This window comes from Thermobia domestica, chromosome 8 (assembly GCF_964235325.1).
Source record: "Thermobia domestica chromosome 8, izTheDome1.hap1.1, whole genome shotgun sequence".
Classification (NCBI taxonomy): Eukaryota; Metazoa; Arthropoda; class Insecta; order Zygentoma; family Lepismatidae; genus Thermobia; species Thermobia domestica.
The window spans coordinates 273516049-273543747 of NC_137461.1; the positions used below are offsets into that span (position 1 = coordinate 273516049).

The 27699-nt window shown below is 32.9% G+C and overlaps 1 protein-coding gene across 1 annotated transcript in view; it reads left to right on the forward strand.

Moving 5' to 3' along the window:
• LOC145693638 (EF-hand domain-containing protein 1-like) overlaps positions 1-27699 on the forward strand; it is a 64647-nt gene that overhangs the window by 10250 nt on the left and 26698 nt on the right. Inside the window, exons 3-8 of the mRNA XM_081769819.1 lie at positions 2422-2638; positions 3785-3940; positions 8135-8301; positions 11463-11644; positions 13689-13794; positions 14631-14745. Coding sequence (XP_081625945.1) covers positions 2422-2638; positions 3785-3940; positions 8135-8301; positions 11463-11644; positions 13689-13794; positions 14631-14745 — 943 coding nt within the window. The remainder of the gene's footprint in view (positions 1-2421; positions 2639-3784; positions 3941-8134; positions 8302-11462; positions 11645-13688; positions 13795-14630; positions 14746-27699) is intronic.

Sequence of the window (27699 nt, forward strand, 5' to 3'; positions counted from 1 at the left end):
GTATCTAAACGGACGAGTATGTGGTAATCAGTTGGTGCATTGTTGCTGTTCTAGCAACGTGAAAAAACATCTAGTTTTAGTGCTAATTGGAGAAATCTGCTACAGATACCCTCAGATACTCTGATAGCCTTAAAGTCAGTTTACGGTGATAATGCTTTAAAGAAACAGCACCTGTACTCGTTTCGTCATCGTAGAAGACATCAAAAACAACGCCACGGCTGAACTTCAGAAGATATAGATAAAAGACTATAGTCAGTGTTTCCAGCTATGGAAGGAACGGTGGAGGAATTGTGTGTATTCCGAAGGTGCCTACTTTGAAGGCGATTAAGTGAGTACTTATATTGTGGTAATAAAGAGCTACAATAAAATTCCTCGAACATTTTGACTGCCCCTCGTATTGGTTTTTATGAACATACTTATTTTTTGTGAGCATCATAGGCAAAAAAATGGCTTATCTTTATCTATCTTCTTTCACTCCGTACTCCTTTACTTTCTTGACGCATTCGTCTAGTAACCTCTGTACTTTTCCCCCATCCTTGTTCCATGTGCAGATATAATCTGCGAATAAACACATTTTTGCCGTGTTCCTTTTCACTTTTTCTTTCACTCTACAACAGTTAAGTCTGATTGTATCTTAACCCGCCGTAGCACGCGCCGCGGAATCATACTCCGCGGCTAGAGAAATTTTAGTTTTCTTAGAAATGTTAAAGTAGTTTGTGCTGTCAAATATACGTGGTGAATTGTCAGAAACATTGCAAAGAAAATATGAAACAATTTAATATCGCTTCAAAACAAAATACACATTAAAATAAGATAAATAAATATTGCGGAGTGAGACTCCACGCGCGTGCCTTGATGTTACAATTGACCACGCGTGCTATGGAGGGTTCATACAAATTTTCATTCACTCTTCACTTGGATCCACACATTATGTTCTTAACACTTACTTTTTCCAGTTGCAAACGTCAAATTACTTTCGATTGTTTTTGCACTGAATCTTTCTATGTTAAGTACAAATAAACAATTTACTGCGCAAAACAATATATTCACATAAAAAACTACATACATGTTACAGTTTCGTCAACTAACACTTTGGCTTCATCAGACACTATCTGAGAAATCTGTCTGTAACTGTAACACGTATGTAGTTTTTTATGTGAATATATTGTTTTGCTCAGCAAATTGTTTCTTTGTATTTAAGTATATACAAAGCAAAGCTTCTACTTATGGAAAATATTCTATTTTAAGCCAAGAATTATTTACATCATTCTTGACTAACCTATAAACAAAATGAACCAAAACATTGTAACTACTATGCTAAATTCACTAGACATTTTTCTGCCCCAGTTAATATTGTTTAACACATTTGGAAGATTATTGCTTTATTTGAATGAGATCTACTATAGCTCGGTGAATATAATACTCACGATCAGTTTATGATTGTGGATGATCTGAAATGATGAAGGAATATTGATTATAGTAACGAGCACTGAAAGAGAATTTGGTCTACTCTATCTGTTAAGCTGTATTGAATATACGAGGTATATTCAAAAAGTATTAAACCTTACCTTCCCCCCGCCTAAACCAATGAAGCACGGGGCACTTTCTTCAGTGTAAATGTAGAGGGGACACTCATGTGCAGTCGTAATTTTTTTTTCTCGCTCGCAGAAAGCGTCAGTCCCTGGCAGTCGGCCAACGAGTGAAGACGCGTAGTGAGCGATCGTCGGCTTTCATTTTTTTTTAAATGACAGAAAAACTTGAGCAGCGATGTTGCATCAAATTTTGACAAAAGCTTGGTGATACCCAAGCAAAAACCATTCAATCGGATTGGTACATTCAATTTTGAACGAAAATTTGGGCATGAGGAGAGTGTCCGCGAAATTTGATTCAGGCTTTCATTGCCAAACACAACATTCCTGTGTGTCGATAGGCTTCTTACTCACCTGACATGGCTCCGTGTGACTTTTGGTTATTTCCCAAGCTGAAAATGCCACTAATGGGGACCCGATTTCAGTCAAGAGAAGACATTATGCTGAATGCGACGGCACGGTTAATCGCCATTCCAAAAACTGCGTTCCAGAAGTGTTTCCGACAATGGCGCTAGCGCAGGGAGAAATGTGTGCATTAGCAAGGAGACTACTTTGAAGGTGATTAGTTTTTCAGATTTCCAAATGCATTTTTGCTGACCAAAAGTTCGATACTTTTTGAAAACACCTCGTATCTGCTTGTATAAGATTTAACATCAATATTTCTCTAAATTACTTTAATATTTCACTTCAAAATGGTGAACTATCCCACTATTTTAGCAGTTATAGTCTAAGTTTAAAGTTAATGAATGGTGTGCTGTGTGTAGGAGTTATGTGCTGAAATTTTATCTAATATATATATTGTAAAATGTTGACCATCTTTTATGCGTTTTAGATTTGATCCAACATTGACTTACGGACGTGTAAAAACCAAACCGCCTCCTATTATTATACCAAAATATGTGGCGATGGGAAACAAAATGTTAACTTTCATGGCTTTTACAAAGGAAAGTGTACCAGAGTCTCCAGATGAAAACTATAGGGTTCGTCATGTCAACATACTTTACTACCTTGAAGATGACACTATCAAAATTATGGAACCAAGAGTAGAGGTAAAACTTTTTTTTTCTCTCTTTCTTCTCGTCATTAACTTAAAATGGTGTTAATGATTTAATGTTCGTTAAATCGTTACAACAGGATTTCTACAGACTGGGAAAGTTAGCGAGAATCAGGGAAATGGCATTTGGTCAGGAAAACATACAAGTAGTCAAGGAAATTTACCAAATGTGTGTCTTACGAATAAAAAATGAAAATGAAATCTTCAAATTTTACGTCTGACGATTATGCTGGTCAGGCTAAAGCAGACGGTGATGATGAGAAATGAATGAAATGGTGGAATGAAGAAAGTGGGAGGAAACGGGAGAACCCCGAAGAAAGCCACGCACACGGTGTTTGTCCACTACAAAGTTCACTTGGCGCGAGCTGGGATCGAACCAAGGACCCCATGCACCAGAGGTGAACGCTCTACCACTGAGCCACCCCAACTCTTACGAATTGAGAAACTAGATTAGGCTACAGCTGGCTGCTAGTAAGTAGAAGATGCATTTTAAAAATGCAGTATTTTACAATTACTAACTAAAATATAATGGATTGAATTGTAGATCAATCAGTAAAGTGTCCGATTGCCAATCCAGTGATCCGTGTTCAATTTCAGATGGATGTAGAAGGAGTTTTTCGCCTAGGCCACAAATCCCATAGATTGGCTGAACTTCGGAAAACGAGTATCGGGGACAACCCTGCGAACAACAGAAACTAAAGATATAGGAAAAGAGAAAATTAAAAACTGAGTTAAATAATATTGCAATATTAGTTGCTTTGAATGTAGCTTTCTTAACTCCACGGAAAGACAAATAACCAATACGTACTGACACAACGACAAATATTATATGGCACCATTTTTTTCTATGAACGAGTAATACATACAAAAACTGTACATTTTCAAATGAGACTATATATATTAAGGGGTCACTTCAAAAAAGTGAGTGAGGGCAATTGGCTCCTCTTGTCCCCTCCCCTAACCGCCGCCCCTGCCCATGACGTAGCTCCCCTTTTCAACCCAAATCTCCACGTGATTTTGAACTGTCAATTCCTTTCTAATTTCGATCCGATTATAACAGTACATTAATTGCAACTTATTTGTATGATTTTATTTATGCTGAATTCTGTATTTTATTCCATCTTTTTTTTTCTTTCCCCAGAATGCTGGTTTTCCACAAGGGAAAATGTTAAGTCGCTGCAAGATTCCACGAAATGACCAAGGAGATTTCTGGCATTGGAAAGAACTCAATATCGGAATAGATGTGGCATTCTTTGGGAGAGTTTTTCACATTGTGGATTGTGACAGATTTACTAAGGTAAATATTTTACTTCTTTATTGGAACTTGGAGGAATAAGAGTTACTCACAACTAGATAATAATAATAATAATAATAATAATAATAATAATAATAATAATAATAATAATAATAATAATAATAATAATAAGAAGAAGAAGAAGAAGAAGAAGAAGAAGAAGAAGAAGAAGAAACCTCTCTAACGATTCTTAACAACAAAGTTTTATTGTCACGATCCACCAGAAGATTGTATACTGGAGGAAAGCTAGCTTGATATAGCTCAATAGATAAAAGTGTGTTCTGGGGACTTCAGCAGACCACAATATTATGCAATGAGGGAAAGTCATCTTGGTGTAGCTTAATAGACAAGGGTGTATTCTGAGGATTTCAGCAGATCAGAAGATTGTGCACTGGAGAAAGCCGGCTAGATGTAGCTCAATAACTAAGGTGAAATTCTGGAGATTTCAGCAGAGCAAAATATTGTGCACTGAGAGAAGTCAGCTTGATATAGCTCAATAGACAAGGAGGAATCAGGGGATTTCAGCAGATCAAACTATTTTGTACTGCAAGAAGGTCGGCTTGATGTAGCTCAATAGACAAGTGAAAATTCTAAAGATTTCAGCAGATATTTCAAACAAAATCACGTTGGTTATTTTTGAGAAAATCTATCGAAGAAAAATAAGCTCATCCTACTATCAGTAAACTACTACTGTTATTTGTTTTAAGAAAAATGATTTGTTCCACTTCGTGTATCCGTCGTATTTTTGTGAATATGAGGATAACACCTGCCCCAGTAGTGAGAGGCATTTGCACAATCTGTTACGTGTCACACACAATCACTATGATCAGTAAGGGCAAAGGGAAACAAATACCAGTGTGAAAGAATGATTTCTATAAAACAATACTAAAAGTGTTATTTACAATCTGAAAATCACAAAGAGCCAAGGGTTCTAGTCTTTGTTGGAGAAAGCAAAAAAGAAAAATTCACAATTCTGGCCAGTGACAGTTCGGGTTGCTGCAGGTCATTCCAGAGCTTCCTTTTGCTTTCATCCCTAGTTTTCAGTCTGGTCGCCTTCATTAACTGTTTCCATATAGTCTCGTACTCAGTAGTTAATACTGGTCCTTGACAAATCATGGCTGCTCAAAGAACACAACATAAAAGAGAGTTCTGCTTGGATTTCCAGAGAAACACGTTGGTCTCTTCTGCTGCCACCTGGTGACCACTACTACACTTAACCCAACTGACGATTGCACTCTATAATCCCCGGTCCCTAACTTGCCGAACTGATGAAGAATGACGTGGTCAAATGAGAACTTACACCTATTATTAAACTAATTCTCCTGATTTTCCCAAGGAAAATTACTTACATCGTAGTGTAGAGTAGATAGTAAAATGTGTATTTATAAAATAGGAAAGGAAGCTAATTTTCAAACTTGTTGAGAGCAATATATTCCGATCATCATCATCATCCTTATTATTATTATTATTATTATTATTATTATTACTTAATATTCAGATTTTAATGATGTACAAGTGTTCGTATACGTGATTTCAAGAGAGTCAGAGATAAATATTACAATAAAATTGAATGAGCTTTTAAGTATATCTTAATCTTTTTTTCTGTGCGTTTTGAAGAAAAAAGAATAATCATATAAAGTACATTTATTGCATACGAAGGTATATGTTCGAATATATGTAAAGTTCTATGCAATTTAAAACAACTAGTACTACCGTGGTGGCCCCGTGTAGTGTAGTCGTTAACACTCTCGCCTTCAGTGCGAGCGGTCCCGGATTCGATTCCTGGTGGGGGCATTCGGTCGAAAAAGTGTAAAAAGCTTTTTTCAGGCCAGCCATCCCGAATAAGGTTTTCCTGGATTTTCCTCATTCACACTAGGAAAATTCCGGGATGGTACCTTATAGGTCCCAGGTTGCTTTCTTTCTTCCCTTTCCCCAGATAGCGTGCTCGCTGAGGGACATCATTCTTCATATGTGACAAAGCTAAATGGCCATAGATGCCAAAAGCTCAGAAATCTAAGTCCTAAATCCCTAGTGTTCTTTAGAAAGGATTAGTTTGTTTTGTTATTAGGTACATTCCTTTACATCAATATTTCTAATCTACGTGTATTCACCAATTTAAGTATTGTTTTGCCGTTTCGTGAGCTGGTTTTAGACTATAGCGAATACTTGATTACAAAAATTTTCTATCCCACATTTCTTGTTCTTTGTTCTAATTTGAATTTCTTAAGCTCATCAAACTTGTACACTAAAACCATATACGCGTCTCTTTACTTATACTTAGATTAAATAAACTTATATTTGCTTGCTTATAGAGCTGAAACAAAGTTTCATACTGCTCTAAATGAAGGATCACTGATGATAGATCCGGTGCGACTAGACCCATACCCTCTTTCGCAAAGGAGGCAGAAACAGTGAAGCCTTTATTTCTTAGGGTAACAGATGCAACAGGCGTTATTGATTCTTCGAAATGTATTGGGCGTTCTCCAATATCTAATGCCAAACTTTGTTTTCCATTCCATACCTCTGATCTAGTTTTGAATATACCGGTATACCGTATATATTATTCTAATTCGCTATAATTTCTGTGATTTTTCATATGTACTTTTGTGTGTGTGTGTGGTGAATCAGTATTTTAATTTATCATTAGTCCAAATATACTTATGTATATAACTATTAAGTCAAGCTCAGGAATAAGTCAATATTTATGGATGCCCAAATGTTCAATCGGAACTCTCACCTTCGTCAACACTTTGTTTGTTTAAATATAAATACACACACTGATGTTTTAATCATACCTGATGCCTTCCGTCATACGGCAGGACCTCGATAACCCGAAGCTGAAGAGAATATATAAAAATTCGAGTTATCGAGTTTTTCGTGTAATCAAGGTTCGAGTTAATTAAGATGAACGCAACAAAAATTCGAGATACCAAGGTTTCGTTTTCCTCATTAAGGTGACTATATAATTTAGCAACAATTTACCGGACTAACAACAACGATAATTATGTAAAAGCATAGAGCTATAGCTTCGAGTTATCGAGGTCACATGAAGAGAAATTCGTCTTATAGAGGTAAACTTTAACTTGTAGAGGTTCACAGATACGGAAGTTCTAGTTACCGAGATTTTTAAATATCATTATGAAAGCCTTAAAATACGATGTATCGAGGTTGTAATTTTTAAACATTCGACTTTCAGAGGTTATTTTAACATTGAGTATTATGAAGAGTTCAAGGAAATGTGAAAAAGTCGATTTACCAAGGTTCGAGTTATTGTGGTCCAACTACATAATGACGAAATATTTTAGGTATGTTTATGCTTACTTATAACATCCTGAAAACAAAATTCAACTCGCAGCTTCAAATATATTCAGTCCCTGCTATAATCACTTGTTATAGCTCTAATTATATTGGGAAAAATTACCGTTAAAATTACTGTATGCTTACAAGAGAAAAAAATAATCTCTGGTTCGAATCACTTATTATAGCTTCAATTATATTGGGAAAATTTTACCGATAAAATTATGCTTACAGATAACATGCTAAAAAAATTAAGTAAGTTCCTGGTCCAATCACTGATTATAGTTTCAATTATATTCCTAAATTAAATAAGTTCCTGTTCCAATCACTAATTGTAGTTTTAATTATATTCCTAAACTAAATAAGTTCCTGTTTCAATCACTAATTGTAGTTTCCCAAACTAAATAAGTTCATGTTCCAATCACTGATTATAGTTTCAATTATATTGGGAAAAATTTTACCGATAATATCATGCTTACAGCTAATATGTTGGGAAAAAAGAAGGAAAGAAAGAAAACTAAATAGTAAAAGATATTACCTTAGGGAATAGTTTGCAACATGCTGAAAACCGTAAATAGAAAAATCATTACCACAATGAATACTTTGTAACTACTATAGAAGCTTTAAATATACAAAGATTTGTCTCTTTCATTGGTAGTTTGAAACTTTTCGGTGTGAAAAGATTCCTTAAGCCGTGGTCTTCTTGGTAGCAGTTACATATATACGTATTCTCAATGAAAAAGAGTGTTCGCATGAATAATTTTCTAGATTGATAATGTAATATAGCGTATAATATGTTGTGATTTTATTGCCTTCTGTTATGTATTCAACCTACACAGAATTGACATAGAGAATAAGAGTAAGAGATCTGGTATCAATGTAAACTAATCTTTCTTGCAGGAATATTTGGCAAGTCAAGGCATAGAGCTGAATGATCCGGAAGAAATGCCCCATGATCCTTACATTCTTAACCGCAAACTAAAGGAACAGCCAAAAAGTTGCGCAACCACTAAAGTTCTCAGAGACAAGCAAAGGATGTTCCTCGAGTTTGATGGTCTCATTCTGAAGTATGATTTCGCTTTTTTTTTTTTTTTTTTTTTAATTTTTTTAATGTTTGATAATATATTGTTGTGTCTGTAAGTTATTGAGTATTATACTAGACAGGCTCCAATTTTTGCTTGCTTTTTTCGGTTACGAAGTTTTCATTTTTTGTTTTTGTATTTACTTATAACTTTTTTATTTACATTCATGGAGGCACGATGGCTCAGTGGTAGAACGCTTATCTCTGGTGCGTGGGGTCCCTGATTCGATTCCTGGTCTAATAAGTTTATGGTGGACAACATTGTGTCCGTACGTTTTTTCGGGTACTCCGGTTTTTTCCCACACTCTCATTCCACCGATTCTTCCATTATCATTCACTTGCCTTAATCATCCGTCTTCTTTAGCCTAAGGGACATAGCCTAATCGTGGGACATTACAATGAAAGATCATTTTATTAACGTTCGTTCTTTTCTGTGTATACATTGTATCACTGGTTCCTTTTATGCATATGTTACTGGTCTCAGCTAAAGTACAATGCAGATTCATTAACACTAACTTTTATTGTTCTATATCGATAACACAAACCTTTATTGTTCTAGATCAACAACAAATTTTCATTGTTCTACATCGATAACACAAACCTTTATTGTTCTATATCGATAACACAAACTTTTATTGATCTACATCAATAACACAAACTTTTATTGTTCTACATCAATAACACAAACAAACTTTTATTCTTCTACATCGATAATACAAACTTTTATTGTTCTACATCAATAACACAAACAAACTTTTATTCTTCTACATCGATAATACGAACTTTTATTGTTCTACATCAATAACACAAACAAACTTTTATTCTTCTACATCGATAATACGAACTTTTATTGTTCTACATCAATAACACAAACAAACTTTTATTCTTCTACATCGATAATACAAACTTTTATTGTTCTACATCAATAACACAAACAAACTTTTATTCTTCTACATCGATAATACAAACTTTTATTGTTCTACATCAATAACACAAACAAACTTTTATTCTTCTACATCGATAATACGAACTTTTATTGTTCTACATCAATAACACAAACAAACTTTTATTCTTCTACATCGATAATACGAACTTTTATTGTTCTATATCTATAACATAAACTTTATTGTTCTACATCGATAAAAAAAAAAATGTTGTACTACACGGACTGCTGTAAAGGAACCGTCTTTAACTTTCGAAAATAAGTTTTGCAAAAAACTGTCCTGTTCTTTCCCATTGTCATGAAATTATAATTTTTATCGAATTAGTAGAAAGTTACACTACATGTGCTCTACTGCAAGGTACAAGAACTGTAACCATATTTAGATTTCAGCATTAATGATTGTATATTTCTAACTAACTAACACTATGGCCTATGGAACCCGGAGCCTCGTTCAATGCCGCGTTTACAGAAGCTCTCCGTTGACTTCTGTTCTTAACCAACTGGATCCAGTTTCTACTTTGTATTCCTATTTCTACGAGATCCATCTTAATATTGTCCTCCCATCTGCGCCTAGGTTTTCCTAATGGACGTTTTCCGATTGGATTTCCAGTTAAAACTTTGAAAACGTTCCTACTTTCTTGTTCTTACTGTCTTCCATTCTGTCTACATGACCTGCCCACTGGAGCTTTCGAGATTTGATGACCGTAATAATGTTTGGTAAACGATATAAATTATGCAGTTCCTCGTTACGAAGTTTCTCTTGGGTCCGAATATTCGTCTCAGGATCTTGTTCTCAAATACTTTAGGTTTACATTCTTCCTTCCGAGTAAGCGACCATGTTTCGCAACCATACAGAACAACAGGCATAATTATCATTTTATATATTTTAAGTTTCCAATTGCTCGACAGAATTCGCGAAGACATTTAACTGTGTATTTCTACAGTTATATATTGTGACAACTTAATTGCCACTTAACTATATTCTTTCAGTTCAGTTATTATAAAATAGGTAGTGATGGTACTGAACACAAAGAGCTAAGACGAGGTACCCATGTTTATATTCGAGCATTAATATTTGTATAACCGCAAGTTAATTGGTGGGCAAACTAGAAAAAAGGTAAACAATAAGAACTTTAATTAAGCACGATTTTAACATGTATTGTGCAGCAAGATTTTGGGTAATAATAAACAGCAAAGCACGTTCCTGTTCAGCATCGTCAGTATAAATTTTCAAATGAAGGCAGACGGGTAGGCAGGCAGCGTTAATAATAAACAGCAAAGCACGTTCCTGTTCAGCATCGTCAGTATAAATTTTCAAATTAAGGCAGAGGGTAGGCAGACAGCGTTAATAATAAACAGCAAAGCACGTTCCTGTTCAACATCGTCAGTATAAATTTTCAAATGAAGGCAGACGGGTAGGCAGGCAGCGTTAATAATAAACAGCAAAGCACGTTCCTGTTCAGCATCGTCAGTATAAATTTTCAAATGAAGGCAGACGGGTAGGCAGGCAGCGTTAATAATAAACAGCAAAGCACGTTCGTGTTCAGCATCGTCACTATAAATTTTCAAATGAAAGCAGACGGGTAGGCAGGCAGCGAACATAGCAGAGCGGCGATTGTTAACTACTAGAAATTACCATTACTTACAGACAAAGGTGTATTATATTATAAATATATTTAGATACAATTTATACTTCCGTACGTGTGGACAGATAGTGGAGAGAGGAGCACCAAAATTCACGTTTGTTGGACAAGGTGCGTAATTGTGCTGGGCGAAAAAACTTGTTTTTATCTTCTATCAGATTATTTCTAATGAATAATAATTATGCCCATTGCAGATGTAACATATGGTCTACTTCTAACAAAACTGCAAAGGGAACATATATTACAATAAATAATAATAATAATAATAATAATAATAATAATAATAATAATAATAATAATAATAATAATAATAATAATAAGAAGAAGAAGAAGAAGAAGAAGAACTATAATTTTGCCTCTCATTCCTTCCTGTTGACTTCACATACTGAGCACGACTATATAAATATTAGTAAATAATATTTATAAAAAGCTATATGTATACAGTTAGTTTACGATACAGGTTTGAAGTAAATGCAATGGTAATTTTAGCTCTATTAATTTGACTTTTAAATATTCCGCTGTTCTACTTAACAAAAGTGAGCTTGTTCTTTTTTCCAATAGCTTTGACTGTGTATGGGATGATGACTCGGAATTCGGAGAACGCCGGAATTACAAATTGAATTACTTTTTGGTTGATGATACAATATCCATTAAGGAAGTTCATGTCCGCAATGAAGGAAGGGATCCTTTCCCATGTTTCTTAAAAAAGATCAAATTACCAAAGAATTGGAAGGATGTGCCAGGTATTCTAATTTTTGCATGTGTATATGTGTATGTGCCTGTTTTATTTTATTTTTATTTCATTTTCATGTTTGTAGTCTTATCAAAATTCTTCTAATATTATCATATAGATTTATAGTGCAGTTTACACACCACTAGAGAACAATTAGTGTTAGATTTTAATTAGTTCTGTTGAATGATTTTTGCATAATTAACTACAAAACTTGATTTTTCTTAGATATGGGTTTGTTTCCCCAACAACTTCCGAATAGATGAATTGATTTCAATACAAATTTCTGTAGCTTAACAGATTAAGTGCCACCTATACCTCAACAGAAACATCTCCTATGACGAAAATTTATTTTCATCATTTCTAGTTTCTGTGTATTCTAAGTAGTAATTTAAACATTTTAGGTAATTCTGTAGTATCGGTACTATGTAATATTGGTACTTTCTTGTGATGATACGTTAGTCTCAAGCTGCCCCATATAGACCGACGCCCGGAATACGTTTAAGTGGCCGAGTGAGATCAATACGTCACCACATAAATTTTAGCCAATTGTGTCCGGATTTTCTCGGGACAATTTTAGTATAGCGGCAACTTCTGCATGCTTTGTTGCACTTTCACTCCACGTGATTGTTGTCTCCCTTCGGGTTAAGTTTAGAGTTGCCCCTCCGTTTTTATATTTAAAAAAAAAATAGGAAAATTTACAGGAGAAATGAGGTAACAAATGATGATTTGGAGTTCTTATGTGATGTTTAGATGTGTAAGTTTGCCAGTAAAGTTATGTTTAATGCGAGAAAAGATATTTGGAAGTTGGTACTATTTGCAAGACGAGGAAAGTTCGATTATTGAGCAGCATGCCCATTTTATGTCGAGAACAGAACCCAATGAACCCCTGCGGGGCTTCAACCCGTTCCTACTCCTACTTCATATACCATGGATCCGTATAGTAAAACTGCACGTTTAAATGTTTTTACTGCTTTTTTGTAGGTATGAATCTGGAGGGACAACTTTAAACTTAGGCCCTCCCTTCAGTTTTGAGTGACTTGAATAAACATTAGATCTTTGGGTAATGTGGAAAGCGCGATCTATGTTTGCCACTTTGGCTAGAACTATGTGAGACCACGTTGGACTCACAATTCTATAGGCGAAAGCTGTTTATCGTATTACCAGACCGACCCTATACACTATGATAAGTTTTAAGGTAAAAAGTAAGATCAGTGAGTCACCACAAGCCATAAACTAACAAGAGACTGTGTGAGCAGCACCACGTGGCCGTAAGGAAATATTTTATGTGAGATCAACGTGGTCTGACGCGGCACTTAACCGAGAAGAATATGCACTGTCTGTTAGTTTTTAATCACGAAATTTGAGGAGTATAAAAAACGAAAGTTCCCCCTCCTAATGGTTGACAGAATCATCCGGATAGGATATTTCTTCACCATGTCACTTGTTGAGCTGTGTACCTTTTCTCCACTAACTTTGACGAAGTAGTTAGCAATACTCCGAAACTGTATGCAAGTATTGCGAAATATTGGACGTTTTTAAATAAGGAGATCTATTCTCTCTTTTTTTTAAAAAAAATACAATTACGAAATTCTGATGGAACTTGCAAATTACAGTATTTTAATATTTTCTTCTGATTTTGTGTTGTAAATGTTACAGTCATTGATTGATCATTTTGAGTTTGATATTTACAGAAACCGTCATTCATCAGGACTTTTGATTTCTTTTCTTTTCTTTTTTTTTATTTGATACTTTGTTCAATTGTGCTGCTATTCTAAGTAAATATTGTAATAATGTGAATGAGAAATTTCTACTTATATTCTATTACTCTAAACCACATGGTTAATAAAGCAACACTCAGTCACAACCTTATACTTATGGATATATTTTATCGGTTCTTTTGCACTGTAAATGTTTCTACAGTGTAGCTCTTAACCATTTATTCACTATTTTTCTTGACTACACTTTCAATAATACCTGGAACCACTGACACACAAACACTGAAATTACACTACAAGTGTATGGTGTGTTAAGCCTTTATTTGCATCTCTTTACAGTTAATTTTCCAACCTGTTATTTGGAACTACCGGAGAATGAGGTACACGAGTTTTATAGCCCAGAAGACTTAGTAATTGGAAAAACAGTATTTGTTCTAGGGAGAAGGTAAATTATTATGTACATGTACTTCCTGTATACATTTGCTTTAATTCGCGTAACTAGAACAATTGAACTAACAGTATAAAACTAAATCAGAAGCTAGTTAGTATTTCATTATATATATACGAAGAGCAGTCGAAAAGCTCCCGGAATGTTGTAGTAGTTTTGGTATTTGTGATCCAATCACAAATCTTATACAATACAGTCCTTAATTATGAATATGACAAATGTGAACAGGTCATAACAGTCAGTTTACAAGTACTGTTCCTAACCGGACGGGTATGTAGTGATCAGTTGGTGCATTGTCGCAGTTCGAGCAACGTGTTAACATCTAGTTTTTCTGCAAATTGGGGTAATTTGCTTCGCATACCTGCGTTGCTAGTTTTAAAGTCGGTTTATGGTGAAAATGCTTTAAGGAAAACAGCATCGGTAACCCGTTTCGTCACAGCAGAAGACATCAAAACCAACGCGACGGCTGAACTTCGGAATATACTAGAAAGAGGCCTTCCGTCGGTGTTTGTAGTAATCACAAGAGCGGTAGAACAAGTCTGTGTGTGTGTGTTCCGAAGGTGCCTACTTTGAGGGCGACTAAGTATTGTGGTAATAAAGAACTACAATAAAATTCCGGGAAGTTTTTGACTGTCCCTCGTATGCTAAATGTTTATGCTACTTTTATCTATTAAATCCAGAGATATTTATACACCAAGGCCTTTCAACTCACAGAATTTGAAAAAGATAAGATTGATATGGGTATTTGTCTCATATGTACGAACTTATCAAGTTTTCAAACACAACTTATAAATTTCTACTTCCTCCATTTATTTTCATCTTTTATTTTATAGATTTTTGCTGTACGATTGTGATCCATTTACTAGAAAATATTACAAGAATGTTCTTGGAATAGAACAGCCACCTCCTTTGGATGTTGCAGTGCCGAAAAGAAGTTATCCCAAACCCGTAAGTAGATTTCAAACAATGACATAATATTTGATACAAGAAAGAATGTTTGGGATAAAAAGGAAGAAAAGAAAGGTAAGTATAGAGGTTCATCCATTTAGATTGAGCCGAAGTCAAGGTGCAACTGTACCGCACGCGCAACCTATCGCTGTGAAATTTCCACGAGGTAAGCAACAGTATCTCATTAGTCACGTATCCGAAACTGAACATATTCTGGGAGGAGTTAATTGTGGCCCTACCCGACGATATGCTCACGGCATCGCGCGTCGTATAAATGTATCAAGTACGTAAGTTTTATGTAGGTCTTGCCACTGGGAATCATATTGTATGGAAATATACCTCTTTCAACACGGCCACAGTCGTGGCTTCGCTGAGAACACTGCTTTTCTTTCTTCTTGTGCGCGCCGAAAATGACCTATCACAAATCAAAACAACTGCAAATCGTTGAACGAAACTTACACAATCACTCCACGCTGTTTCGAAGCACAAAAGTAATAAGGAGCACTTCTATATCGATTTTAACCAACCCGCACAATTGTGTTTCCCCGTGTTGAAAGGGATACGGCACAGAAGCCTGGGTCTACCACACCGAGGCGAGCAGCTAGAACCATTTCCCAAAAGGGTTCATGATTGTGGTCGGTCTCTCGTACAAGGGAAAACTGCGTCTCCGAAAGGTGGAGCTAAATGTCAAACTCAATGCTTCGTACTACCAGATTCATGCTTTGATTGAAATTACCAGCATGAAATCCTAGCATTGTACGATCAAGATGTGAACCAGGTCGAATTACACCAAGACAAGGCATCCAGCCACACAGCGAAAACATCACTGAAATTCTATCGCTATTTGAAACAGGAAACTGTTATACAATGCCTTTCTCTGATATCCCTGTCAAGAGTCCAGATGCCAGCCCAATGGACAGTTGTGCTTTCGACTCCTCAAGCGGCGCTTGTCCCATCGTCGAGTTCGCGCTGTCACCGGGCTGTGGAAAGCATGTAAAGAGGAGTCGAATACCCATGGTTAGCTTTGGATGTAGATAGATTCACAAAAGTTTCACAAAATGGCCCACATCTACATCAGTCACATGACTACTAAGATAAAACTAAATGGTTTCTTCTTCGATTCACTGAAATAAAGTTTGTTATATTTTAGCCATATTATTAACTTCGTAATATTTCCATATTTGTAATTTTAACAAATTACAATGACATTAAATTCTTATCTGTACTAAGTGTTGTGTCGTCAGCATACTAAACAGGTTTGTAAGGTAGAAAACTTCGAGAGACATTTAATAGATAAGAAAGAGTAAAGGTCCTAACACTCTCATGTGGCACGCCTGATGTAAAGTCTTGACCTTTCATTTGCAATACGATTACCTTGACGTCTATTACTAAGATAGAACTTAATTAATGACACCTCAAATTATCTAACACCATATTAAAATAATCTTGTAAGCAACATATCATGTGGCACTTATAACACAATTGGTTTGTGTTGGGTTCGGTTCCGGTTTGGGGCAGGCATTCTTACGACCGTAGGGCTCGTGTCTTGATCGGTACGCCTGTATTATGATTTCACTAAGTATAATTATTTTATTTAGACACTGAGAGTTTCCATTTGTAATGAATTTGAATGATGGAACGGAGTATAAGATTCTTTTTTGTGCAGTGGTGGTTAGAGATTGTGGGATGAATTGCACATAGTCATTAATTAAGATGGGTTCGATCCAAGTCAGTTTATGCGCGTACCCACGCTCAGTGACACGCCCGATACACATCCGTACAATTTCTACACCAACCAAATATTCTTACCGTTCCAGTAGTGGTTTGCGTGAGAAACTGGTATGGAGCAACTGAAACATAATACATGGATGATATTGATTTACTTAAACACAAGTATTATACATACAGCATACATACTTACTTCAACGTTTTAGTTTGATACCTCTGTAATTTTTATATTTTAGGATTTTCTTTTGTCATTTACCATATTGAATACAAGCCCATGAATTTTATTGGAAAATTAAAAAAAATAAAAAAAGGATTTTGAACACTTGAATTTGAATTTTAAACTATAACGACGAAGCCGGCAAATTACTTAACAAATCACCAATTCACACACGCACTAGGGTTTTGGAGATTTTGAAAAAAAAGAGGGGGGGGGGCAATAGATGTATTGGAGGGCAGTTTTTTTTAGAATCTTCTTTTCATTTTTCTTCGAAGGGATGTCCTGTTTTCCAAGTTAGTTTCTATTTTCATTATTCAGCTGTGTAGTTGGCAATGTACTTGCTTATGTTTCCACTGATTGACAATTTACAAAATATATTGATCTCTTGTTTTACCTACGTTCCTTTATCATAAACACGAGTGAAACTCAACATTAGACTTGTTATTTAGGTCTGAACAACAACGCTGTCACAAAACTGAAAAGGTGTGCTCGTACTTAGTTTGAGCTGATTTGAAGCATTTTGTATTATTTTCGTAGAACTTCAGTGTAACTTACGTGAATTATAAAATAACACAACTTCTGCAGTTCACTCTTACTTATATTGATGCGATTTCACAAAGGATTAGTAAATTAACTTAAGATTTTGATGCTGTGCCATGTACCTCTTCTCTTCATTACGGCATCCATTTTCGCGCACACTTCCCGCCTTCTTACTCTAGCGTCGGTTAGCTTACTCCAATCACACCAAAGGATTATTTTAAAAAAAAATATCCATAAGCAGTATTGTTAACAAGAAATAGGGATCATGGGTGTTAAACAATCTTGCCATTAACATATTATACTTAAAATACTGAAATCAATAAAAACATCTTAGGATGGCTTTTGAAACTGTGGTACTATTTTTCGGAACATCACCATATCACGTCCTTTTTGTTCGGTCAACCGGAAATACAAGTTACTGCTCACAGCACTGCCAACTCATAAAAAGGATAAAACTAACACAAAGTTTGCGTCAACGTATAATCCATGCAGCCTCATTCCAATTCAGCCAAGAAAAACTGGGAAAATTTAAAATGGAATGGGAGTGAGGGGGGCCACACGCTCACAAATGGCGTGCGACACGGACGATGATCTTCTTTGAAGATTATCAGAACCCTGGGACCTTGGGTTTCCTCTTCTTAGAGTTATTTTTCCGGTTATTATTCCTCTTCTTTCTTCCATTATTAACATTTGATCCATTATGGTTCATTAACACTTTACACAAACGTAGATGGGCTTTTTATTTTATGGGCTATATACTTTAATGGGCTCTCCTTTGGTATGTGTAAATATAAGATTACATGTGTTTTCATTATACAATATTTCAATATAAGTTGAATAATATTAATTATCTATTACATTTTCATTTTATATTATATCTTATTCATATTTTATTTATTAACATCAAACCAATATATTTCTTACACTATTACTTAAATCATAATTTTCAATTTTTTTTTTTTTTTGTAAGTATCTGACTCGTGTTTTTACATCTTACACTAAATATTCTTATCGTACTAAACACATAAAATTTTCAATATTTTGCGAAAAATGACACATGAAATGCAAAAATAACCTTTTCATCAATATATGCTTCCTTATAACTAATTCTCAAAATAACTCCTAATAATGTAACATTTTCATTCTTCAAACCTTTAAAATACAACATTTAAATAGCACTATTAATTAGTTAATTAACTTCAAACACAATGCAATAATACAATAACACAAATATATGAAATGAAATCTTTCATTCGTAAACAAATTTTTAAAACATATTACATATTAAAAACTTTATTTCACACACTATTGAGTAATATATGTTTTGTCGAGATTTAATAAAATTTATCGGCGCCTTAAAGATTCACAGCTAAATTTTTACAACGTAATAATTCAGTTATGACTCTCTCTGATCACTCGACGGGATCTGCCTGGCTAAATTTCGAAGGAACCTACCCACAATGAATAATCTGTTCTACCACCCCGAGATAAGGCCGAATTAAAGAATACAAGGTTAAAAACTTAAAATAATAAAGAATGGGATTTACCAAAATAGCTTACTCCGAACGTTAAAAACATGTTACATTACCCAATACACATAAGGGGGGGGGGACCTCATCTCCATGACTTGGCATATTTCTTTGCTGGTTTTTCCATTGCTTTGGAAAAGAAATATCAACGGCCATCTGGAAGTCGCATAGCTGGTCACAGATGCCTGCATATCATATGAAACGACTTTTTTTTTTTTTTTTTTTTTTTTTACATTCCTTGTACTTGTTTATTTAGTGCCACATAAGGATTCTGTAGATTTACTAACGCAAATTCCAACACATCAGATGAACACAAATTTTTACAGTACAGAAAATTCAAATACTTATCAATATCTAGCAATTTCTCCAATATTTTATGTATTCGTTGGTTATTACTTCTGGATTGAACACTTTGAGATAAACACACTGGTGTTGTGGTTAATGCATTGCAAAGAACAGTTTCAACACTGCTTTCTAGATTTGAATTTTTAAATTCGCTTGAAATTACATCATGGTATTTTTCAGAACTATGTTTTACTGCGAGCTCTAACCAGATTTTACGAGTTTGTTTCGTAGGTTTCCACACCTTAAGTTTATCCACTGAATGTGAACCAATTGATTTACCAGTTAAAGGATCTAACAATTTACCAATCTTCTCAATTTCTAATTTTCATACGATTCAAAAAGGAAATATTTAATTTTGCATTCATCAATATTATGCATTCATTTTTTTTTTTTTTTTTTTTTGTAATATTCAAGTATATTAAACATTGCTACGGTCAAATTTTCAAAATGTACACAATCCAGTTTTCTCGCAAGCACATTTTTATCCAATTCCTACTCTTGGTTTTTCAAGTACAACAAGAATTTTGAATTTTATTCCAAAACGTTTAATAAACACATCTTCGTAATTGCTTGTATGTTTTTTGCAGCAAATATTTACTTTGATAAACACTGGCTTTCCATACGCGTATGATTTTTCACTGTCAGTAGCAACAACAAATCGTATATTGACAGAAATTTTGACTTTCAACTTACCACATTGCTTCACGAACTTGCAATTTTCACGTGTTTTGTAATTATGTTTACTGCACTTATTTTCGTTCAAAATTTTGTTGCGTGAAATTTTCTGCCCAATTTTGTATGAAATATCGAATTTGCTTTTATGATCAACCCAGTTTTTCATTTTCTCTGTGTGCTTACGCGTAGGTGCTGTTACTGAATGCTCGTGCCACCTAGCACAAGTTCGTTGGACTAACCTAACTTTTGCCTTTTTCTCGCGTTTGTTTTGAATTTTCGACGCTTGGCTACGACACGGTTTTCTCACCTGATTTCCACATTTTTCACGGACACCATCATGATTTTTAACGACTAATTCCTGCATATCGTTTCCTTTTGCATTGACTTTTGACCTTTTGAACAACTTACAAGATTTACTAGATTTCAACTTTTCATTTCGCTTTTCACTTACATTTTCTGATTGTGCTTTCTCTGAAGCGACTACATTGCTTTTTTCACTAAAATTAGCTACCATGGAGTTACCTTTGCGCTGACATTGGGTTTTCTTAAAATTCCTACGGACAAATTTTGACATTCTTTCAAAAGATCGCAATATTTTGTGCATGCCTTTTATTTTTCGTTTCAGTTTGCACAATTTTCGTTTCTTATCGGACGTGTGCTTACTACGCTGTGACCAATATTTATACTTACTGACGGATTTACTCAAAATGTACTGCAACTTACTAAAATTATTTCGACAACTTTCAACTTGTTTGCGCCATGATATTCCACTAACATTATTGTCATTGATGCTACTAGTGCCTGAACTGATTTCATCATTCATTACACATATTTGGGTGCATAGAAAACAATAAAACCTTATGCGCTTGAAACTTGCAACATACACATTTATCACAACCAAGTGAGAACTGTTACCACCGTTTTCCTTTTTGTCAATCTGAACCCTAACTATGTTCACGAAGTACGAACATATGTCATTACTTGGAATACATGCAAACTTATCTGTTTGTGACGTGCTTTGGACGCATCCTAGCTCCATTAAATTCAACATATGACTAATGAGTAAAGAGCGCATTCTCTTGCCTCCATTCATTAATATTACTACATTAGTACAATTACACGTACAAAACCTATCAGTGCATTTTCCTCCGTAAAATGACAAATATTTTACGTTCAACGCATCTACTTTCTGTTTAAACTTCGAACGAACACTAGGCCTACATGACGTAACGGTTTGGCTAACAAAACCTTTACATTTGTATGACACTGGCTGACTACTTGTTTCTTTACCATTGCAAGCGCTAACAAAAACTGATTCATTTACTACCTTTTGGCACCCTTGTTCTACATCTGCACAACTAGCCTTTTCAATTGGAGCTTCAATTGATTTAATTTTTTCTTGGACCCCTTTTTCTTCACTTTTACCCCAAATTTCTTTTTTTGCAACTTCTATTTGTGCCTGGAGTTTATCGTCGATCTGTTGTTTTGTTGCCTCTGAGATTTCTAACATCTTGTTTTCTAAGGAATCATTGATCTCAACAATTTTGCTTTCTAAAGACTCACGTACACTATTAGTTTGCTCGCTAACCCTTTCAATTTTGTGTTCTAAAGATATATTACTTTTTTCTATTTTATTCTCTAAAGATTCGTTGATTTTTTCAATTTTGCTTTCTAAAGACTCATTAACTTTTTCAACTTTATTTTCTAATGATTCGCGTACCATATTAGTTTGTTCAATGAGTTCCTCTTTATTTGCTTTAAGTGCATCCAGCACTAACTTAACATTACTTTCATCCATTTTTACAATTACAGAAAATTTCTCAGTACGAGTCAGATACTTTATACCTTTACGTTTCTACACATAAATCACTACTTTTTACATGTACGGTGAAGGAGTTCTGTTCCTGTTTCGGAGCGCCATTTTTATAACACAATTGGTTTGTGTTGGATTCGGTTCCGGTTTGGGGCAGGCATTCTTACGACCGTAGGGCTCGTGTCTTGATCGGTACGCCTGTATTATGATTTCACTAAGTATAATTATTTTATTTAGACACTGAGAGTTTCCATTTGTAATGAATTTGAATGATGGAACGGAGTATAAGATTCTTTTTTGTGCAGTGGTGGTTAGAGATTGTGGGATGAATTGTACATAGTCATTAATTAAGATGGGTTCGATCCAAGTCAGTTTATGCGCGTACCCACGCTCAGTGACACGCCCGATACACATCCGTACAATTTCTACACCAACCAAATATTCTTACCGTTCCAGTAGTGGTTTGCGTGAGAAACTGGTATGGAGCAACTGAAACATAATACATGGATGATATTGATTTACTTAAACACAAGTATTATACATACAGCATACATACTTACTTCAACGTTTTAGTTTGATACCTCTGTAATTTTTATATTTTAGGATTTTCTTTTGTCATTTACCATATTGAATACAAGCCCATGAATTTTATTGGAAAATTAAAAAAAATAAAAAAAGGATTTTGAACACTTGAATTTGAATTTTAAACTATAACGACGAAGCCGGCAAATTACTTAACAAATCACCAATTCACACACGCACTAGGGTTTTGGAGATTTTGAAAAAAAAGAGGGGGGGGGCAATAGATGTATTGGAGGGCAGTTTTTTTTAGAATCTTCTTTTCATTTTTCTTCGAAGGGATGTCCTGTTTTCCACGTTAGTTTCTATTTTCATTATTCAGCTGTGTAGTTGGCAATGTACTTGCTTATGTTTCCACTGATTGACAATTTACAAAATATATTGATCTCTTGTTTTACCTACGTTCCTTTATCATAAACACGAGTGAAACTCAACATTAGACTTGTTATTTAGGTCTGAACAACAACGCTGTCACAAAACTGAAAAGGTGTGCTCGTACTTAGTTTGAGCTGATTTGAAGCATTTTGTATTATTTTCGTAGAACTTCAGTGTAACTTACGTGAATTATAAAATAACACAACTTCTGCAGTTCACTCTTACTTATATTGATGCGATTTCACAAAGGATTAGTAAATTAACTTAAGATTTTGATGCTGTGCCATGTACCTCTTCTCTTCATTACGGCATCCATTTTCGCGCACACTTCCCGCCTTCTTACTCTAGCGTCGGTTAGCTTACTCCAATCACACCAAAGGATTATTTTTAAAAAAAATATCCATAAGCAGTATTGTTAACAAGAAATAGGGATCATGGGTGTTAAACAATCTTGCCATTAACATATTATACTTAAAATACTGAAATCAATAAAAACATCTTAGGATGGCTTTTGAAACTGTGGTACTATTTTTCGGAACATCACCATATCACGTCCTTTTTGTTCGGTCAACCGAAAATACAAGTTACTGCTCACAGCACTGCCAACTCATAAAAAGGATAAAACTAACACAAAGTTTGCGTCAACGTATAATCCATGCAGCCTCATTCCAATTCAGCCAAGAAAAACTGGGAAAATTTAAAATGGAATGGGAGTGAGGGGGGCCACACGCTCACACACTGTATCGAAAGCCTTACTCAGATCTAACAACGTTGCACTATTTGTTGCGTTTCCACTATTTGAACCTCATAAAGATTTGTAATATAAATATTTAATAATTTAATACTTGTAATTGAATGTTCCAATATCCTACAAACAATACACATAGTTAAGTTTTACCATTGTACTTGATATATTTAACAATTTAATACTTGTAATTGAATGTCCTAATATCCTACAATACAATCCGTATAGATAAGTTTTTGTCATTGTATTTGATATATTTAATAATTTAATATTTGTAATTGAATGTTCCAATATCCTACAATACAATCCGTATAGATAAGTTTTTGCCATTGTATTTGATATATTTGACAATTTAATATTTGTAATTGAATGTTCCAATATCCTACAATACAATCCGTATAGATAAGTTTTTGTCATTGTATTTGATATATTTAACAATTTAATATTTGTAATTGAATGTTCCAATATCCTACAATACAATCCCTATAGATAAGTTTTTGTCATTGTATTTGATATATTTAACAATTTAATATTTGTAATTGAGTGTTCCAATATCCTACAATACAATCCGTATAGATAAGTTTTTGCCATTGTATTTGATATATTTAATAATTTAATATTTGTAATTGAATGTTCCAATATCCTACAATACAATCCGTATAGATAAGTTTTTGTCATTGTATTTGATATATTTAATAATTTAATATTTGTAATTGAATGTTCCAATATCCTACAATACAATCCCTATAGATAAGTTTTTGTCGTTGTATTTGATATATTTAATAATTTAATATTTGTAATTGAATGTTCCAATATCCTACAATACAATCCCTATAGATAAGTTTTTGTCATTGTATTTGATATATTTAATAATTTAATATTTGTAATTGAATGTTCCAATATCCTACAATACAATCCGTATAGATAAGTTTTTGTCATTGTATTTGATATATTTAATAATTTAATATTTGTAATTGAATGTTCCAATATCCTACAATACAATCCGTATAGATAAGTTTTTGTCACTGTATTTGATATATTTAATAATTTAATATTTGTAATTGAATGTTCCAATACCCTACAATACAATCCGTATAGATAAGTTTTTGTCATTGTATTTGATATATTTAATAATTTAATATTTGTAATTGAATGCTCCAATATCCTACAATACAATCCGTATAGATAAGTTTTTGTCATTGTATTTGATATATTTAATAATTTAATATTTGTAATTGAATGCTCCAATACCCTACAATACAATCCCTATAGATAAGTTTTTGTCATTGTATTTGATATATTTAATAATTTAATATTTGTAATTGAATGCTCCAATACCCTACAATACAATCCGTATAGATAAGTTTTTGTCATTGTATTTGATATATTTAATAATTTAATATTTGTAATTGAATGTTCCAATATCCTACAATACAATCCGTACAGATACGTTTTTGTCATTGTATTTGATATATTTAATAATTTAATATTTGTAATTGAATGTTCCAATATCCTACAATACAATCCGTATAGATAAGTTTTTGTCATTGTATTTGATATATTTAATAATTTAATATTTGTAATTGAATGTTCCCGTATCCTACAACACAATACATATGGATAAGTTTTTGTCATTGTATTTGATATATTTAATAATTTAATACTTGCAAATGAATGTTCCCGTATCCTACAACACAATACATATGGATAAGTTTTTGCCATTGTATTTGATATATTTAATAATTTAATATTTGTAATTGAATGTTCCCGTATCCTACAATAGAATTCGTATAGATAAGTTTTTGTCATTGTATTTGATATATTTAATAATTTAATATTTGTAATTGAATGTTCCAATATCCTACAATACAATCCGCATAGATAAGTTTTTGTCATTGTATTTGATATATTTAATAATTTAATATTTGTAATTGAATGTTCCAATATCCTACAATACAATCCCTATAGATAAGTTTTTGTCATTGTATTTGATATATTTAATAATTTAATATTTGTAATTGAATGTTCCAATATCCTACAATACAATCAGTATAGATAAGTTTTTGTCATTGTATTTGATATATTTAATAATTTAATATTTGTAATTGAATGTTCCAATGTCCTACAATACAATCCGTATAGATAAGTTTTTGTCATTGTATTTGATATATTTAATAATTTAATACTTGCAAATGAATGTTCCCGTATCCTACAACACAATTCGTATAGATAAGTTTTTGTCATTGTATTTGATATATTTAATAATTTAATATTTGTAATTGAATGTTCCAATATCCTACAATACAATCCGTATAGATAAGTTTTTGCCATTGTATTTGATATATTTGACAATTTAATATTTGCAATTGAATGTTCCAATATCCTACAATACAATCCGTATAGATAAGTTTTTGTCATTGTATTTGATATATTCAACAATTTAATATTTGTAATTGAATGTTCCAATATCCTACAATACAATCCGTATAGATAAGTTTTTGTCATTGTATTTGATATATTTAACAATTTAATATTTGTAATTGAATGTTCCAATATCCTACAATACAATCCCTATAGATAAGTTTTTGCCATTGTATTTGATATATTTAATAATTTAATATTTGTAATTGAATGCTCCAATACCCTACAATACAATCCGTATAGATAAGTTTTTGTCATTGTATTTGATATATTTAATAATTTAATATTTGTAATTGAATGTTCCAATATCCTACAATACAATCCGTATAGATAAGTTTTTGTCATTGTATTTGATATATTTAATAATTTAATATTTGTAATTGAATGTTCCAATATCCTACAATACAATCCGTATAGATAAGTTTTTGTCGTTGTATTTGATATATTTAATAATTTAATATTTGTAATTGAATGTTCCAATATCCTACAATACAATCCGTATAGATAAGTTTTTGTTATTGTATTTGATATATTTAATAATTTAATATTTGTAATTGAATATTCCAATATCCTACAATACAATCCGTATAGATAAGTTTTTGTCATTGTATTTGATATATTTAATAATTTAATATTTGTAATTGAATGCTCCAATACCCTACAATACAATCCGTATACATAAGTTTTTGTCATTGTATTTGATATATTTAATAATTTAATATTTGTAATTGAATGTTTCAATATCCTACAATACAATCCCTATAGATAAGTTTTTGTCATTGTATTTGATATATTTAATAATTTAATATTTGTAATTGAATGTTTCAATATCCTACAATACAATCCCTATAGGTAAGTTTTTGTCATTGTATTTGATATATTTAATAATTTAATATTTGTAATTGAATGTTCCAATATCCTACAATACAGTCCCTATAGATAAGTTTTTGTCATTGTATTTGATATATTTAATAATTTAATATTTGTAATTGAATGTTCCAATATCCTACAATACAATCAGTATAGATAAGTTTTTGTCATTGTATTTGATATATTTGCAAATGAATGTTCCCGTATCCTACAATACAATTCGTATAGACAAGTTTTTGTCATTGTATTTGATATATTTAATAATTTAATACTTGCAAATGAATGTTCCAATATCCTACAATACAATCCCTATAGATAAGTTTTTGTCATTGTATTTGATATATTTAATAATTTAATATTTGTAATTGAATGTTCCAATATCCTACAATACAATCCCTATAGATAAGTTTTTGTCATTGTATTTGATATATTTAATAATTTAATATTTGTAATTGAATGTTCCAATATCCTACAATACAATCCGTATAGATAAGTTTTTGTCATTGTATTTGATATATTTAATAATTTAATATTTGTAATTGAATGTTCCAATATCCTACAATACAATCCCTATAGATAAGTTTTTGTCATTGTATTTGATATATTTAATAATTTAATATTTGTAATTGAATGTTCCAATATCCTACAATACAATCCGTATAGATAAGTTTTTGTCTTTGTATTTGATATATTTAATAATTTAATATTTGTAATTGAATGTTCCAATATCCTACAATACAATCAGTATAGATAAGTTTTTGTCTTTGTATTTGATATATTTAATAATTTAATATTTGTAATTGAATGTTCCAATATCCTACAATACAATCCGTATAGATAAGTTTTTGTCATTGTGTTTGATATATTTGCAAATGAATGTTCCCGTATCCTACAATACAATTCGTATAGACAAGTTTTTGTCATTGTATTTGATATATTTAATAATTTGATACTTGCAAATGAATGTTCCCGTATCCTACAATACAATCCGTATAGATAAGTTTTTGTCATTGTATTTGATATATTTAATAATTTAATATTTGTAATTGAATGTTCCAATATCCTACAATACAATCCCTATAGATAAGTTTTTGTCATTGTATTTGATATATTTAAT